Consider the following 17,396-nt stretch of genomic DNA (forward strand, 5'->3'; position numbering starts at 1 on the left):
AAACCAGTCATGCGCACTCTCCCTTTTCTCCATGTAGGCTGCATGTAGGCCTCCCCATAGGTGCCTGGTTGGTCGGCATCCCTACCAATCACAACGCTGCCATTGCAGCGCTGTGATTGGCTTAGGGGAGGGGAGGGAGACTGCCTGATTCCTGTTCCTGCTGGAGGCAGGAGAGCAGGAAAATACGGGACCCGGCCAGGAGCTGAGACGGAGCAGGACCCAGTAAGGAAAGTTTATTTTTAAATTAAACCCCACCCCAATGCATCATGATTGTTGTAGTCAAATCTCAATACATGTCGGCAGTACTATTAGAGATTTGTTCGCCTTTATGGCAGCACATACAGGGATCCGTGTGAATATGTGTAACAAATTACATCTGTCACTGTTCACAATAATGATTCTCAGTCAAGTCAACTTTTTAAGAACTACATGTACTCCCATTGCAGCTTTCTTATCTCTTACTTTGGTTTCCTCCACTTCAAGGCCTTCTTTCATGTCTTCACTTCAGACATGTTTAGGATGGTTATAATATTTTTTCTTCCCACGCTTAAGGTAGAGCTGAGGTGAATAGCTGCTACCAGTTGCCAGGCTTAAGTGTTTGTGCTTGGCAACTGACATAAGTACCTCAGATCAGATCAGAAAATACTTTATTCGACTCTTGTTTACTGTTTAAAACTTTAAAAGCTAACATTAAAAGCTAACAAGTCCACATACACAGAGATTATACATTTATAAACAGTAGTTAATATTTGCTACGGATCTTAAAAGCGGTAAAAAGATAGTTTAAAAGACCGTATATAATTTCAGTTGTTTCTAATGAGAGTAAATATTCCATTGCCAGTACATGGTTTCTGATCCCAACAGCAAGTAAGAGTGGGCGAATAAATCGCTTCCTCTGGGGGGCATACAAGCTACAGAATAAAATAAAGTGCATAGTGCTTTGGCATGAACGACTATCACATAAGTACCTAGCATTTCAAGGTTTGGAACCAGTTTGTATTGTTCTCAGTATCATGTGGACACAGCATTGTTTTACTCCAGTATCTTCTACAACAAACATGTTCTTGTTTGTTTTTGGTGGGATTTTCAGTGTGAGATTGCACATTAGAGAGTCATGGTGCCTTACCATCTTCCTGGCAACGAGCTCCAGTTCAGGATCCGTCAATATGAACTTCCTTTCTCTTCTGGACTCCATGATGGAAGAATTTGTCAGGTTTCTGCTTGTGATGACTGAGTGATATTAGAAGATGGCAATGGATTCTGTTTGTCTTGTTTCAAGGTGCTTTGTCCACACAAAATGAAAACCAGCGCACTCCCACAAAGGATGAAGTTGTTGGTATACTTTGGACTTGTCCTGAGGTCCTTCTGTATGTTTTTAGGGATTCATTTTCTCACTCCAGAAACTTCCAGTGCCTGAAAATGGACACTTGCTAATGTTTTGTGCATGCTATTTGTTGGCTGCTGTAGTTACCACATACGCTATGCAGCACATAATCAGTATTTAACACCTGCAGTAAATGCAGATTCCGCCGTTATGGTACAAAGGCCTCATCCGTGTTCTTTAACAGACATGTTATTTACAGAACCCCGTGAAATCTGTGTTTACCCAATGTGCAAGTTTGGCTTTGTTTTAATCACCAAACTGTACTTGAGGTCATTCTATATATGTGTATGTATTTACCGATTGGTAGTAAGAGTCACAAATCAAGTAAGCAGGATGATTATAAGGGACTTCATTACTCCAAGTGGGCCATCAGGAAACATAGAATGGCCCTCCAGTTAGTGGCGCATGGCACAACTGGAATACTGGCTGTAATGCTGTTTGATGTGGATCACGCTACTTCACTGCTGTCTTGTACACCCACCCTAGCTCACAGCCCACCTTCCACCATTTGCATTGTATATTCTCTGGCAACGTGCCCACAGAAACTCGTTTATTAAATACTTGTATGTGGAAAAATGGAGTTCAATAAAAATGTAATGTAACTTGCTGGTATTTGGATTGACTTGGTCAGAGTACTGCTCTAGCCCGAGAAATAGTTTGTCACCACTAGACCTGTGCTGATTAATGCATTCAAATCATAGCGGCTCTTTACCCAGTTTCTCCTATCAACCTGAAATATGTTCTGAACGTGGTTTATTCTGAAACTGCTCTATTGATTTATTACCCAAAAATCTCGGCCATTTCTTTTTGTTTGTCTTTTTGTGATTCCCAGAAGTGCAGGTCAAGGGTCACGTTAGGCATTGTTTTCAGGGAAGGATGTGTACTTTTTATCTGGTTCCTGTTGCACGAAGGTTAGAGCTACGGCTCAGTCCTTGCACAACCCAGCACTGTGTCACATTTAGTGGCGAGGTGATTATTATTCCCGTGCAGCATGCAGGACCTCCCTCCAACTTTTTCATTTTTACCTATGACTAGTCAGGTTTCCTTCCCGGTGAAATAACTGCCAAGATGACCTTTGTCTAGCCCAGGTACTGGTGCCATATTTTTCTCTCCTCTCATGTCCCCTTTTCTTCTCCACTTTTGCAGCGTTTCAAGTCCACCGTGTTCAGGCGCTACAATGACTTTGTGGTGATCCAGGAGCTGCTTCTGCATAAGTTCCCTTATCGCATGGTGCCTTCACTTCCTCCGAAGAGAGTGCTGGGAGGTAAAGATAAGCTGTAAAACATTCTTTCTGACATGATGTTTTATCTTGCAGACCTCTGTTGTTTTGTTAACCTTACCTTTTGTAAACTTTGACGTTTCTTAGTTGAAGTGCTGGTTTTCTGTAGGTTCCTGTCCAGTTTACATTACTTGAAGTGCTTGAAGTGTGAAAATAGAAGTGCCGTTACCTTATACTTGAGTACCTACTTGCTTCAGAGAAGGGCTGGTGCTCTCCCTCTCAAAATAGAAAAGTGCAGGTACTCATCACCTACAGTATCCATCATTGAAAGCACTGATTACTTCCAAACACATGCCTGCTCCTGTCTGCCTACACTTTACTCACTCAATGAACACATTACTGTGCAGGCCCTTTAAAGCCACACCACGGCTTCAGCATCCCATCCAGAAGGGCAGAATGCCTCCCTAATCCAATTGGAAATTTTGGCATCCAAGAAAAAATAGGCAATGGAAAATAAATTCGAATATGTCCCTTCATTTTCTTTAGGCTCACTATAACTCTTAATGGTACCTTTTGAAAGGTGGGAGCTTTATTGTCGAGAACCAAGGGATGTCATGTGCTATTCTCTAGTACAAGCTTTCCTCCCTAACTTTGTAAAGACCCTCCTTTGCCCCTGTCTTTTTTTACTTAGAATATTCAATCCAAAGCGAGTGGAACACCCTAATAGCGCAAAAGCACCCATAGGGTTAGGGCTCCTTCAAGTGTTACATGACTTCCCCTCTTGACTGATGTTCAGCAGATTGTGCCTCAAGCAGCAGGCTGTAACGTTGGAGATTACCAGGAAGTGAGGGTTTTTTTGCTTTTCCCCATTGCAACACCAGCAATGAGTGGAGTGTTGTAAAATGACACTTGGCACTCTGGTGCCCATGAGCTCATATGTTATAATTCTTTGCCATCTGAATGGAACGTTCTGCCCTAAGCAAGATTTATAGCAACTAAAAGGATTACACTGATGAAATCCATTGCCCTGCCAAGTGTTGATGTGTAGGAGCTGAATCTTGGAGGATAGCTGTAAAGGAAAAGATGAACAGCAAGGAACTCTTCAGCATCGTCAAAGAGCTCTCCAACCCCAGCGCCAGCAACAACGACATCACACCGTCACAAGACCTCTGCAAATCCCTCGCCACGTACTTCCACCGCAAGATCGCAGACATACACAACAGCTTCGGGACCCAGACAACGCCTCCAGTCATCGAACCAACGACCCCGACCACCACCCTCAGCGCCTTGACCCCCATCAGCATTGAAGACACCACCAACGCCATGAACTCCATCCACTCCGGCTCCCCCTCTGACCCATGCCCCCATCACATCTTCAACAAAGCCAACACCATCATCGCACCCCATCTCCGGAACATCATAAACCACTCCTTCACGTCCGCCACCTTCCCTGAGAGTTGGAAGCACACAGAAATCAACGCCCTTCTGAGGAAACCCACAGCGGACCCCAAAGATCTCAAGAACTTCCGCCCCATCTCTCTTCTTCCCTTCCCGGCTAAAGTCATCGAGAAGACTGTCAACAAACAGCTGACCGCTTTCCTCGAGGCAAACAACTCGCTCGACCCATCCCAGTCCGGATTCCGAGCCAACCACAGCAAGGAGACCGCCCTCATCGCAGCCACCGACGAAATCAGGACCCTGATGGACAACGGGGAAACTACCGCTCTCATCCTCCTAGACCTCTCGGCAGCCTTCGATACCGTATGCCATCACACCCTAACAATCCGCCTCTTCAACACTGGGATCCAAGGAAAGGCCCTGGACTGGATCTCGTCGTTCCTCTCCGACAGAACCCAGAGAGTCCGCCTCCCTCCCTTCCGCTCAGCGGCCACCGAGATAATCTGCGGCGTACCCCAAGGCTCCTCGCTCAGTCCAACCCTCTTCAATATCTACATGAGCCCCCTCGCCGCCATCACACGCAAACACAACATCAACATCATCTCCTACGCCGACAACACCCAGCTGATACTCTCCCTCACCAAAGACCCAGCCACCGCCAAAACCAACCTCCAGGAAGGAAAGAAGGACGTCGCAGGATGGATGAAACTCAGTCGCCTGAAGCTGAATTCAGACAAGACGGAGGTCCTCATCCTCGAACAATCCCTGTAGGAGAGTAGGGTCTGCTTTCTATGTTCACCCCCACTTTTTGCTTTTGCTTTACTGGTTTTCGACTTAGATGTGGCTGTGGGCCTGCTAATCAGACCCACCGCCCTGCTGTTCTCTCTCTAAATTAATACTATGTACTTTAGGTGCATAACCCATTTGGATAGGATCACCTTATTGACCCCTGTACAGTGTACCTTAGGTAGCCAGGGCATAGGTGTACCCTAGGCCTACCAGGGGCTGCAGCATGTATTATGCCACCCCTGGCCTTCCATTATGAAACAACTGGCTGATCACTCAGCTGGGGCAAGGTCGTGTAATCACCCCTTGCTTAGATGTAGTATTCCTATACCTACCTTATATATAGACACATGTGTACCTATCAGCCACTCCTATGGCAGGCCCTAACAATCCTGGAGGCAGAGTGCTTGGTAACATGTGAGATAGTGCTCAAGCATGAGCTGAGCCTGTCTGTAGCTTTCGGAACCATGTCCTTATAGCTGTTCTATGATAGTGGAGTGGTGTGGCTCACTGGTTAGAGGTGGCAGACGCGGAAGCAGAGGTCGGCCTGGGACCAGGGTTCGACTCCCGATGCGGCAGGGTCTTGGGCCAAGGTCAGCGGACTCGATAATTCTCGCCTCGGTGCCTACTCTAACCATGGATCCCACTCAGCAACTCTGGGCAATAGCTTGCTTAATCTCCACTTACGGCCCCATCAGCGCCGGGGATGCTTGTCTTCACGTTGGAGATGCCCAGTAGGGACCATCTCACAGGGAAAGCCAGGATGGGTTCCCCAGCGGTATACAGCGCCGGGACGCCCCGTTGCTGGGGCAGCTGTGCGCTTTACAAGTATACAAGTATACAACAACATATAGCCTACCATATACTCTTAAAGTGCCTTATAATCTTAAACGGTTATGGTAACTATGGTTTGGCTTTATCAAAACATGTCGTGTAAGGTGTCTAACACTTTGGAATAATACCCCCATCCCATTTCTGGTGATCCCGGCGCGGGAGGCTTGGACAATAGGTTTCCTGCCTCGGGAGGTGCGAGCACCACCCCAGACAGGCCTTAGTGTATTGGGGCAGGGAGGGATGAAAGAAACTAGACACTGCCTGGGGCACACAAGGTGTCCCATGCATAGTCCAGTTCAAACCGGTGCTGGGGCACTCCAACCCCAGTCCTGGCGCGAAACTGGACAAAGGGAAGGGGGTGTAACCAACCCCCTCCCAGGTCCCACCCATAAGGCGTGACCTAGCAGACAACCCAGCCCCCCAGATTAGTATAAGTGTGGTAGCCGGGCCCCAGGAGATTAGATTATCCTGAACCTGCAACTTGAACAGAAACTCTGGACCTTCGACATTCGACGAAAGAAGAAGACTGAAGAATCTCCCTTGTGGCCAAGGAGTGGTCACCCTGTGCGAACAGGCACCATCAAGAGACATACCCTTTGCTTTGCTGAAGTTCTACGAGGGACCGACTGCAGAGCCTGACCAGAGCCTTGACTTCCAGACTTCTCCGACCCTGATCCACATCCACAGCCGAGCTGAGATCCGTGGAGGCGACGAGAGACGTGGGACCGGCTACCTGTGAAAAGTGGCGAGTATCTTCCAGCGCAGCTTCTGAGGCACCCTCGAGGTTGTGAACCGGGGATTGAGAAGCCCCAACCCCAAGCACCATCTGCACCGAAGATCAGCCCTCCACACTCCACGAGTCCTGCGTGGGGCCCTTCTGCATTTTCCTGCTTGTCGCGTCTGTCCGGTTGCTTGCCCGTTGGCTAGTAACCTTTGCGACGACACACCTTCAATTTTCCACTGCTGGTTTGGCTCCTCCAGACTGGCTCCTGCTCCTCTGTAAAAGAGAAGCACCCCAGACCTTCCTGGTCTGCACCAGAAGCAAGTCCTCCATTCTTCGTGGGTTCCGCTTGCCAAGGCTTGGTGAGTCCTAGTTCGACTTCGACGCCGCCGACAGCACGAGCCTTCGTGGGACAGCTCGCCTCCTGGTCCTCGTCGTCCTCAACGTCTCCTGGTACCCGTGGCTGCTGCGACAAGCTTCACCTCTTCACCTGAAATCTCCCGACATCGCCTGGTTCCTTCCTGGTTCCACGTGGTCACTGGCTAGTGACCCAGACTCTGTCCCTTCTGCTTGCAGGTATCCTTCCTTCATGATCCCGGCCTTGGGATCCACCGGACACTCTTCACTGACTGCCTGTCAGCATCTTTCCTTCAGGCATCCATAGGAGTCGACGACGAAACCCGACGCAAGTTCACACCTATGCACCCGCAGCCCGTGGGCTAGGTAACTTGGGTACTCCGGTTCTCATCAGGGTATTGACTATCCTAGTGTCTAGTTCTCAAGTCTCGACTTACTAGCTACTCCAGAAGTGTCCTAAATCTTATTAATTCTAAACTGTACTATTTCTATCGATTATACGCATTACGCGTGAGTGTTTCCACTCTGCACCTGAATCCTGTGGGCCTCCCACTTCCTAACTGTTGGTAGGGTAGTGTAGCCCCAGCGATTCCCTAGGCCTATCCTATTTCCGTGACAGTGGTCCTTATACCACTTACTTAGTATATGGTTTGCGTGGCCGCTAGGGCCTAACTTTATTACTTACCTGTGTGACTTAATGTATGCTTGAATAAGACTGTGTTGTACTTACCTCGAATCTCATAAAGAGTGCTGAGGGTTTGACTATAATAAATACACTTTATTTTATATATATATCTGTTGTGGTGTCCTTTCATTTGGTATTCAAGGGATTATATATGGTATCACAGCTGGCTTCACATGCCATTCAGAGTTTAGCCTAAGACTGCTCTTGTCCATGCTACCACTAGGATAGCTGGTCTATAAGGTTGACTTTACAACCAATCACCATAAGGGTTGTTTGGACTGATACAAGGTGTACACTAGAACTAGTGACATCATATATCAGGCCAACTTCTCACAATTCCCATCCGCCTGGGACGACTCCTGGTGGCCCACAGCGCTGGGCTCCGCGCCAACGCCATCAGACCACGCACGCAACCTGGGATTCATCCTGGACTCCTCGCTCACGATGACCAAGCAAGTCAACGCCGTCTCGTCCTCTTGCTTCAACACCCTGCTCATGCTCCGAAAAATCTTCAGGTGGATCCCCACCGAAACCAGGAAGACCGCCACCCAGGCCCTCGTCACCAGCCGACTGGACTACGGAAACGCCCTTTACGCAGGAACCACTGCCAAACGACTCCTCACCCACGCACACAAAGCACTCCACGACATGGGCCCCGAATACCTCAACAGCCGACTCTCGTTCTACACCCCCACACGCCAGCTCCGCTCCGCCAGCCTCGCTCTCACCACCGTCCCTCGGATCCGCAGAACCACCACCGGAGGAAGATCGTTCTCCTACCTGGCAGCCAAAACTTGCAACTCCCTCCCCGCACACCTACGACTGACCCAGGACTATCTCACCTTCAGGAAACACCTCAAGACCTGGCTATTCGATCAGTAGCGGCACCCCCCCTCCCTTCAGCGCCTTGAGACCCTCACGGGTGAGTAGCGCGCTCTATAAATGCCCTGATTGATTGATTCATTGAACCATGGCACAATTAACGTGCCCTCCAAAGCCACATTAGATCATAATCAAACTAATAAAGTTTGCTGTGTCTTCTTAGGATTTTCTTTACATTATTCAAACATTACCTTGTACAAAACTTAGATTTTCAAGAAGAAGCACGTGCAGCAATCGAGATGTGAGCAATTGTGATTCTCTGGTGGGCAGGTGTGAAAGACATGCTCTCACTGAGCTCACAAACAGATAGTGCCATTCAGGAATTGCATTTGATGTATCGCCACATGATTCTTCTCAACACTATCTAGGTTCTACTTAGTTGAGTATGGTGGGTCTGCTGGCAAAGGCAAGCAACTATGGCTAAAGCAGTGGCCTGGTGGTGGTGAGAGCTCTTCAAGCTGTGATATGTTAACCTTCATTTAAAGATGTCCAGACCTTGAAGCCTCATTTGAGATGTTGCACAGGATAGTGAGACGGTCAAGGGAAAATGAATGATGTTCAAAACATAAAATTAATGCATTGGACCAAAAGATGGTGGTAAAGGATTATGAAAGAGGTCGGGCAAACCGTAAAAAAGTTTTAAACACGATGGTCTGCCTGCCTGATGTTCACATGCTTATTCTTCTGACTATTTCACTAGATATTGTATGTTGTTCAGGTTGCTGCTGAGATATGATGACCCGAATTCTGTGTTCTCCCCTCCTTTTGAATTTTTCTAGCCTAGGATCAACCTGGAACTTCCTTTCCCCTTTGTTTTTCTATTTTTTTTCTTCAAAAAAACAATAAATATATGTTTTAAAAAAAAGTATTAAGCACTAGTGCTTGAAAAGTAGGGCAATAGGGGAGAAAGTAAGTTCTAGCCTGCTTGCTTTATTGTTAATACGACTGCAGGCCAAGGAGATATTGAAAAGGCTGGAGGCAGAGGGAAGGAAGTTAGGTAAGTAGTTCCAATATAGGAAACCTTGTAAGATTTGCCAGTCATTGTCTCTTGGACCTGTATGAGAAGCAAAAAATAGTGGCTGAAGTTGAGACGCTTAGGGGCTCATTACGATGGTGGAGAGACCACCGGGCCGGCGGTGGCGGTCCCTCCACCATCTGGCCCCCAATTCCCCCGCCACATTAGGATGGCGGGGGGAAACGTGCCACAAGCGTGGCACGCGCAAAGAGCTCCCGCCACGCTTCCGCCACAGGCAATCATTGTGATTGCCTAGCGGAGCAGATCTGACCGGGGATATGGTGGTGTTGCCTAGCAGGTACCGCCCGCCAGATCACAATGCTGGCGTGTGGCAGCCTTTCATGGCGGTTGAACCACCATCAAAAGGCTGGCGGTGGCTGGCTTAAGGGGGCCGTTACGGGCCCCCTCGGGGGGGGGGGGGGAGTTGTGCACTGGGGGTGTACCCATGGTACCCCCTACATTTCCGTGCACAAGGTGGCAGGCACCTCACGGAAATGGACAAAATCGCCATTTAAAATTGCGGCAGGTGCTGCAGCCAGCAGCACCCGCCGCAATGTTAAATTGCCAGATGCGCCGCGGTGGCAGTCGCATCATAATTAGAGGTGCGGGACTGCCGCATGACAGGCGGGCGGTCCCGATCCCGCTACGATGGCAGGCGGACTCAAGTCCGCCCGCCATCGTAATCGGCCCCTAAATCACAGCCATATATTTTCTTAGGTAGTATGAACTCTGAAACCTTTTTCAACTGTCAATACAAAACCTAAAATATTCAAATAGAAATCTTTCTTTGTGCTTCGAAATTCTGATATTTTGTAATGTTTCAAATAGGCTAAATTCTCAATCTTTAATGTACACAATCTGCTTGTGTTTCCGCAGTGGTTTAACATTATGGGGGTGCATCCCTCCAGTCGAACACCTAGTACATCACTTCAATATTTTTTGGCGTTAAAAAAAAGAGGATATGTACTTTTTCAGCTAGGAGGAAGTCATGAGTGAAACAGAGCCCACTTGAGAGACTTTCTGTGCATGTGTATTTTAGAGTGGTGAAGTAAGGTATACCAGACAGAATGTTTGATTAAAACTCAGTGTTTATTGTTGTACCTTCCATTAAAGTGAGGTGCCGTGTTTTCCTCCCTGCATTGTTACATTCATTTTTAAATACAATAAATGTAGGTTCTCATTGTATAGCTAGAAGGGTTTAAAAATAACTGTAGGGAAGTGTCAAATGGACTTGAAAGCAATCATACCTCACTGAGCTCCCCTTGTTGCCTGCTTTTGATTATCCACAGCGCCAGGACCGGTGCAATACTTCAGTTTCTGGTGCCAACACAATGGAGAGTAAATAGGATACTTTAAAATGCAACCACAGACAGCCCACTTCTTGAGACCAGAATTAGAGACGGCACCTTACCTGTTGAATACTGCAAGTCTAAGATGATGTGTGCGCTGCTAGTTACGTAGTATAAGAAAAGGTACCCCTAGAGGTACTTTGAGGTCCAAGAGTCAGGGGAAAAAAATGCAAAAATACTTTTACAAATACTCTTGTCAGACCTATATTATTTTGCTAGTGACCTGCCAATGGCTCTTCACAAGGCAGTTCCACAACAGTGAGTCTTTCCATTCAAGATTATGCAAAATTCAATATTTTTTATTACAAAGTGTTCGAGGCATATGAGCTGCAGATTACACACTTGTGCATAGATCGCTATCTGGTGTTTGGCCCGGATGTTTGCAGTTTGATTTTCCTCTTGGAAAGTCTTTGGAAGTCACGAGATCGGTGACTCCTCCTTTGGATCGTATTGCGCATGGGCTTCGGCTCCATCCTCAGATTGTTTTTTTCCGCCAACGGGCTCGGATGTAATCTTCGCGCTCCGGTTCCGAACAGCTTCCAGTTCGACGATCGACGCGCAATCCTCACCCCAAATCGCGGTATTGTTTCGATCGCGATCTCCCCACTCGACGCTCCTTCTCATCGGCACAGTCCTTCGGTTCCAGTCGTCATCGTCGACCTTCGGGCCTCTCCAAGCTCCGGTCCTGGCTAATGGAAAGGACTCCATTTAAAAAGTGCCCTCGATGTGGGTCCAAATTTCCCCACGCCGATCTCCACGAGGTATGCAATCTCTGCCTCTCCCCTGAACACGAGGCTCGAGACTGTCCGGCGTGTAAGTCCTTCCGGTCCAAAAAGACTATTCGGGACCGAAGAGCCAGATGAACCATGGCACACTCCTTGGCGACGATTCCGGGCGACCTCTTCGGAGAAGGCGTCGATGCTCCAGAACAGCATTACACCGACGAGGGCCACGTCCGCGCTTCTGAAGCCGACGACTCAGATGTGGAGGACATCACCCCGGTGCAGAGGGTCGTGAGTACTGAACCACCACCCCACCCCCACCTCCCCCCCCCCCCCCCCCCCACACCCTTGCCGGCACCGAAAAAGGCTCCGGTCACGCCTTCGGGCCTAGGCAAGACCAAGGACACTGCTTCCAACACCGCACCTTCGGGCCCGGTAAAGAAGCCTAGCAGGCCTTCCGGCGGCTCGGGCTCGAGCCAGCCTACTGTCGGTGCCAATAAACACGCTTCGGCACCGAAAGAGAAACCGGCCCCCATCTTGACACAGAGCCCCGCACCGAAGCACTCTGGGTCGAAACCCAGCTCTTCGGTACCGACGACATCTTCGGTACCGACCAAAGCACACAAGACCACCGGCACCGACACTTCGAAGCCGAAACCCATCTCGGCGCCGACCAAGCGACCGGAGGTTCCCAAGCCGGGTTCTAAACAACGAACAGGCACAGAAAAGCCTAAAAAGCCAACGTCCCCAACGCCTCCGGCGCCGACGGACCGAACAACCTCACCAGACCTATTTACACCGGATCCCTTGCAAAAAACACTCACCAAGGATCCAAAAACTGGACATTTGACACTCTCTACCAAAAAGAGACATTTGGAGAAGCCTGCTCCGCCTCCACCTCCAAAGAGGAAGGACTCTGCTACCTCTCCTTTCAGAATACCTTCCCCACCTCCTCCACCTCCTCCACCCCCTGCCTTCTCCACCCCAACCTCCTCGTTCTCCGACCCCCTCTCCAGACGATGATGATCAGGGGGACCCATATGATGACATGGGGGATGTGCCCCAGGACCTACCCACAGGAGACCCCACCCCTACAGGATCCCCAGACCCATGGGACGATTACAATATCCCTGATATCCCCAACGTCCTACAAGACGATATTTACCCTTCCAGACCATCTCCACCGGAAGACTCATTGGGGTTCAACCATCTACTGCAAAGGGCGGCACACTATCACGGGGTAGACTTGCATACCGACCCCGTGGAGGAAGATTTCCTCCTCGACACATTCGACACCACACATAGGTCCACCTCCATATTGCCTATGCTCAAAGGAGTGGTAAAGCATGCGTCAGAGATTTTTAAGGACCCAGTTAGGGCCAGGGTCATTAACCCGCGCATCAAAAAAATACAAATCTGCCCCCACAGATCCCTCCTACATCAGAGGGCCAGCGCCACTAGATTCTCTAGTGGTGTCCACCGCACGTAAAAGGGCAAACTCCCAGGCATCAGGCGAAGCACCACCACCTGACAAGAGTCAAAACTACTGGACGCATCAGGAAAGCGTACTGCATCCCAAGCGGCCAATATATGGCGTATCGCCAATACTCCGGCGCTATTGGCCAGATATGACAGGGCACATTATGACAAGTTAGAAAGCATAATGCACCACCTCCTTGAAAAATATAAAGCTAGGGCCACGAAAAATTCATGAGGGTAAAACTATTACAAATACCTCCATACGTTGCGCCCTAGATGCAACAGATACAGCCTCCAGGGCCATCAATACCAGCGTCCTCCTCCGTCGCCATGCTTGGCTAAGAATATCGGGGTTTAAACCGGAGGTACAAGCCTCCATCCTTAACCATCCCTTTGACCAAGAACATCTGTTTGGCCCAAAATTGGATGAGGCCCTAGAAAAAATGAAAAAGTATACTGATACGGCAAAATGCATGGGAGCCTTGCAGTCACATCCTCCTAGACGCTCCTTTCGCCGCACTTCCTTTCGAAGTACGTCTAGAGGCTACTCCTCCGACACCGCGTCCACTTCATACAAATCCCCTACTAAGTCCACCTTCACAAGGGGTTATCAAAGAGGCGGCTACAGGGGTAACAATAACAAGGGCAGAGGCAAAACAAACACCGCCGGCTCTGCCACACCGCCTACCCAATGACTTCCCCCCGCTCTCCCCAGACCATCCCACTCCGGTCGGGGCAGACTCCAACATTTCCTTCCTGTCTGGGCGACCATAACCTCAGACAAATGGGTAACACAAATAATTTGGCCAGGCTACTGCCTAGAACTAAAATCTACCCCCCCAAACATTCCACCCAGACAATGCCCAATGTCACAAGAACATCTAATGTTACTAAAGCAGGAGGTAATCTCCCTGCTACAAAAACAGGCGATAGATCACGTTCCTACCAACCAACAAAACATGGGAGTCTACTCCCTATATTTTCTCATACCAAAAAGGGGCGAGACTCTACGGCCCATTCTAGATCTCCGGCTCTTAAACATATACATACACTCAGACCATTTTCACATGGTAACGCGTCAGCAGGTACTTTCACTTCTCTCCCAAAACGACTTCCTCACCACTTTGGATCTCAAAGACGCTTACTTCCACATTCCAGTGCACAACGCTCACAGAAAGTTCCTAAGATTTGTAGTGGACGGACAACACTACCAATTCAAAATGCTCCCGTTCGGAGTCACGACAGCGCCACGAGTATTCACCAAGTGCCTAGCAGTCGTGGCAGCACATCTGCGAAGACAACACATTCACTCCTATGGCAGGCCTTAACAATCCTGAAGGCAGAGTGCTTGGTAACATGTGAGATGGTGCTCTAGCATGAGCTGAGCCTGTCTGCAGCTTTCCGAACCATGTCCTTATAGCTGTTCTATGATATCGCCTACCATATACTCTTAAAGTGCCTTATAATCCTCGCGGTTATGGTAACTATGGTTTGGCTTTATCAAAACATGTTGTGTAAGGTGTCTAACACTTTGGAATACTACCCCCACACCATTTCTGGCGGTGAGGATAGTATTCCTCCCTTCTAGAGGGAGAAGACAGGTTGAAGACCTACTACCCGGTTAAAGTTAACCAGAGCCCCAGCATCACAAAATGGATGCTGCTGCCACAGACACGAGTCTGACCTCCTGCTGCTGGTAGACCTTCCAGCGAGGGAGGCTTGGACAATAGGTTTCCTGCCTTGGGAGGTGCTAGCACCACCCTAGACAGGCCTTAGTGTATTGGGGCAGGGAGGGATGAATGAAACGAGACACTGCCTGGGGCACACAAGGTGTTCCACGCATAGACCAGTTTAAACCGGTGCTGGGGCACACCAGCCCCAGTCCTGGCGCGAAACTGGACAAAGGGAAAGGGGTGTAACCACCCCCCTCCCTGGTCCCACCCTTAGGAGGGACCTAACAGGTAACCCAGCCCCCCAGATTAGTATAAGAGTGGGAGCTGAGTCCCTAGGACTTTGGATTATCCTTATTAACTGAACTTGAACAGAAACTCTGGACCTTCGACATTCGACTACGGAAGAAGACTGAAAAATCTCCCTTGTGGCCAAGGAGTGACCACCCTGTGCAAACAGGCACCATCAAGTGACCTGCCATTTGCTCTGCTCAACGTTCTACGAGGAACCGCCTGCAGAGCCCGACCAGAGCCGTGACTTCCAGACTTCTCCGACCCTGATCCACATCCACAGCAAAGCTGAGATCCGTGGAGGCGACAAGAGACGTGGGAACGGCTACCTGGGAAAATTGGCGACTTGCTTCCATTGCAGCTTCTGAGGCATCCTCGAAGTTGTGCTCTGGGGATTGAGAAGCCCCAACCCCGAGCACCATCTGCACCGAAGATCATCCCTCCACACTCCACGAGTTCTGCGTGGGGCCCTTCTGCATTTTCCTGCTCGACGCGTCTGTCCGGTTGCTTGCCCGTTGGCTAGTAGCCTTTGTGACGACGAACCTTGAACTTTCCACTGCTGGTTTGGCTCCTCCAGACCGGCCCTTGCTTCCCTGCAAAAGAGAAGCACCTCAGACCTTCCTGGTTTGCAACAGAAGCGAATCCTTCATTCTGCGTGGGTTGCGCTTGCCAAGGCTTGTTGTGTCCCAGCTCGACATCGATGCCACGGACAGCAAGAGCCCTCGTGGGAAAGCTCGACTCCTGGTTTTGGTCGTCCTCGACGCCTCCTGGTACCCGTGGCTGCTGCGACAAGCTTCACCTCTTCACCTGCATCTTCACGACATCGCCTGGTTCCTTCCTGGTTCCTTCCCGGCTCCTGGCTGGTGACCTAGACTCTGTCTCCTCTGCCTGCAGGTATCCTCCTTCCTGATTCCATCCTTGGAATCCACCGGACACTCTTCACTGACTGCCTGTCAGCAACTTTCTTCAGGCATCCATAGGAGTCGACGACGAAACCCGACGCAAGTTCACACCTATGCACCCGCAGCCCGTGGGCTAGGTAACTTGAGTACTCCGGTGCTCACAAGGGTATTGACTATCCAAGTGTCTAGTTTCCAAGTCTCTAACTCCTAGTTCCTTCCGAAGTGTCCTAAAACTCTTAATTTCTAAATACTACTATTTCTATCGCCTTTAACGCATTAGGCGTGAGTGTTTCCACTCTGCACCCGAATCCCGTGGGCCTCCCACTGCCTAGCAACTGATAGGATAGTGTAGCCCCAGCGATTCCCTAGGCCTAGGCCTAACCTGTGTTCGTGACAGTGGTTCTTATACCACTTACTTAGTATATGGTTTGCGTGGCCCCTAGGGCCTAACTGTATTACTTACCTGTGTGACTTATGTATGCTTAAATAAGACTGTGTTGTACTTGCCTCGAATCTCATAAAGAGTGCTGAGGGTATTTTGACTAGAATAAATACATTCTATTTTTATAATATATCTGTTGTGGTGTCCTTTCATTTGGTATTCAAGGGATTGCAAATGGTATAACAGCTGGCTTCACATGCCATACAGAGTTTAGCCTAAGACTGCTCTTGTCCATGCTACCACTAGGATAGCTGGTCTATAAGGTTGACTTTACAACCAATCACCATAAGGGTTGTTTGGACTGATACAAGATGTACACTAGAATTAGTGACATCATATATCAGGCCAACTTCTCACAATCCCCATCCGCCTGGGACGACTCCTGGTGGCCCACAGCGCTGGGCTCCGCGCCAACGCCATCAGACCATGCACGCAACCTGGGATTCATCCTGGACTCCTCGCTCACGATGACCAAGCAAGTCAACATATATCAGGCCAACTTTTCACACCACTTACGGCAACTGTTCGAGCGCATTCCACCAGGAAGGTTTCTTCTTCCACTGCGCTATTTGCTGGGGTGCCTCTACAACACATCTGCAGAGCTGCAACGTGGTCCAGCAGGCACACCTTTAACAGACACTACTGTCTGGATGCTGTGGACAACACTGACACAGCTGTGGGACAGGCAGTCCTTCGTAATCTTTTTAAATATGGTGAGCCTCTGATGCTTCCCTCCTCCTGTATACAAGGTACTTTTGTTTATATATATATATATATATTATCTACTGGCGGTCGCCAGTAGATAGTTATAGTTAGGACCCTATTACCATAGGAAATCCGCAACATTCTATTTTGAATAACTTTGGCGCCGGTCGACGAATCCTCGCAAAATTTTCAAAATAGGTGGGGCGTTGAGCTCCGCTCCTACCCTGAAAGTCTCGGGGGGATTCGTCAAGCGGGGGCTGAGATAAAAGGGGGGTCCCAAAACGCGTTTTTCCCATGCATTTTTCCATAGGACCTTTAGACAGAGCTACAGCCCGAACGGCTGAACAGAATTTAATGAAATTTGGAAGAGAGGTAGTCCTCAGGTCAAGGAAGTGCCTTTTGTAGGTTTGGTGTAAATCTGTTCAGTAGATTCTGAGAAAATAGCCTTTAAATCAATATATATATCTGAGCCAGCTTACGGTGCGCTTACGGTGCGCTTACCGTACGCGTACGGTGACGAGCGCGATTCTGATTGGCCGTTAGATCTTAGAAAAC

General features: G+C 49.1%; 1 protein-coding gene across 5 annotated transcripts in view; it reads left to right on the forward strand.

Annotated features, from left to right (window-relative positions):
• The window catches only part of SNX8 (sorting nexin 8), a 370,575-nt gene that overhangs the window by 215,930 nt on the left and 137,249 nt on the right, over positions 1-17,396 (forward strand). For all 5 annotated transcript variants that reach the window (XM_085629225.1, XM_085629228.1, XM_085629224.1 and 2 more), the window contains exon 3: positions 2,531-2,648. In XM_085629225.1, the coding sequence (XP_085485351.1) occupies positions 2,531-2,648 (118 nt within the window). The remainder of the gene's footprint in view (positions 1-2,530; positions 2,649-17,396) is intronic.

The sequence above is a fragment of the Triturus cristatus genome, chromosome 10 (assembly GCF_964204655.1).
Source record: "Triturus cristatus chromosome 10, aTriCri1.1, whole genome shotgun sequence".
Taxonomy (NCBI): Eukaryota; Metazoa; Chordata; class Amphibia; order Caudata; family Salamandridae; genus Triturus; species Triturus cristatus.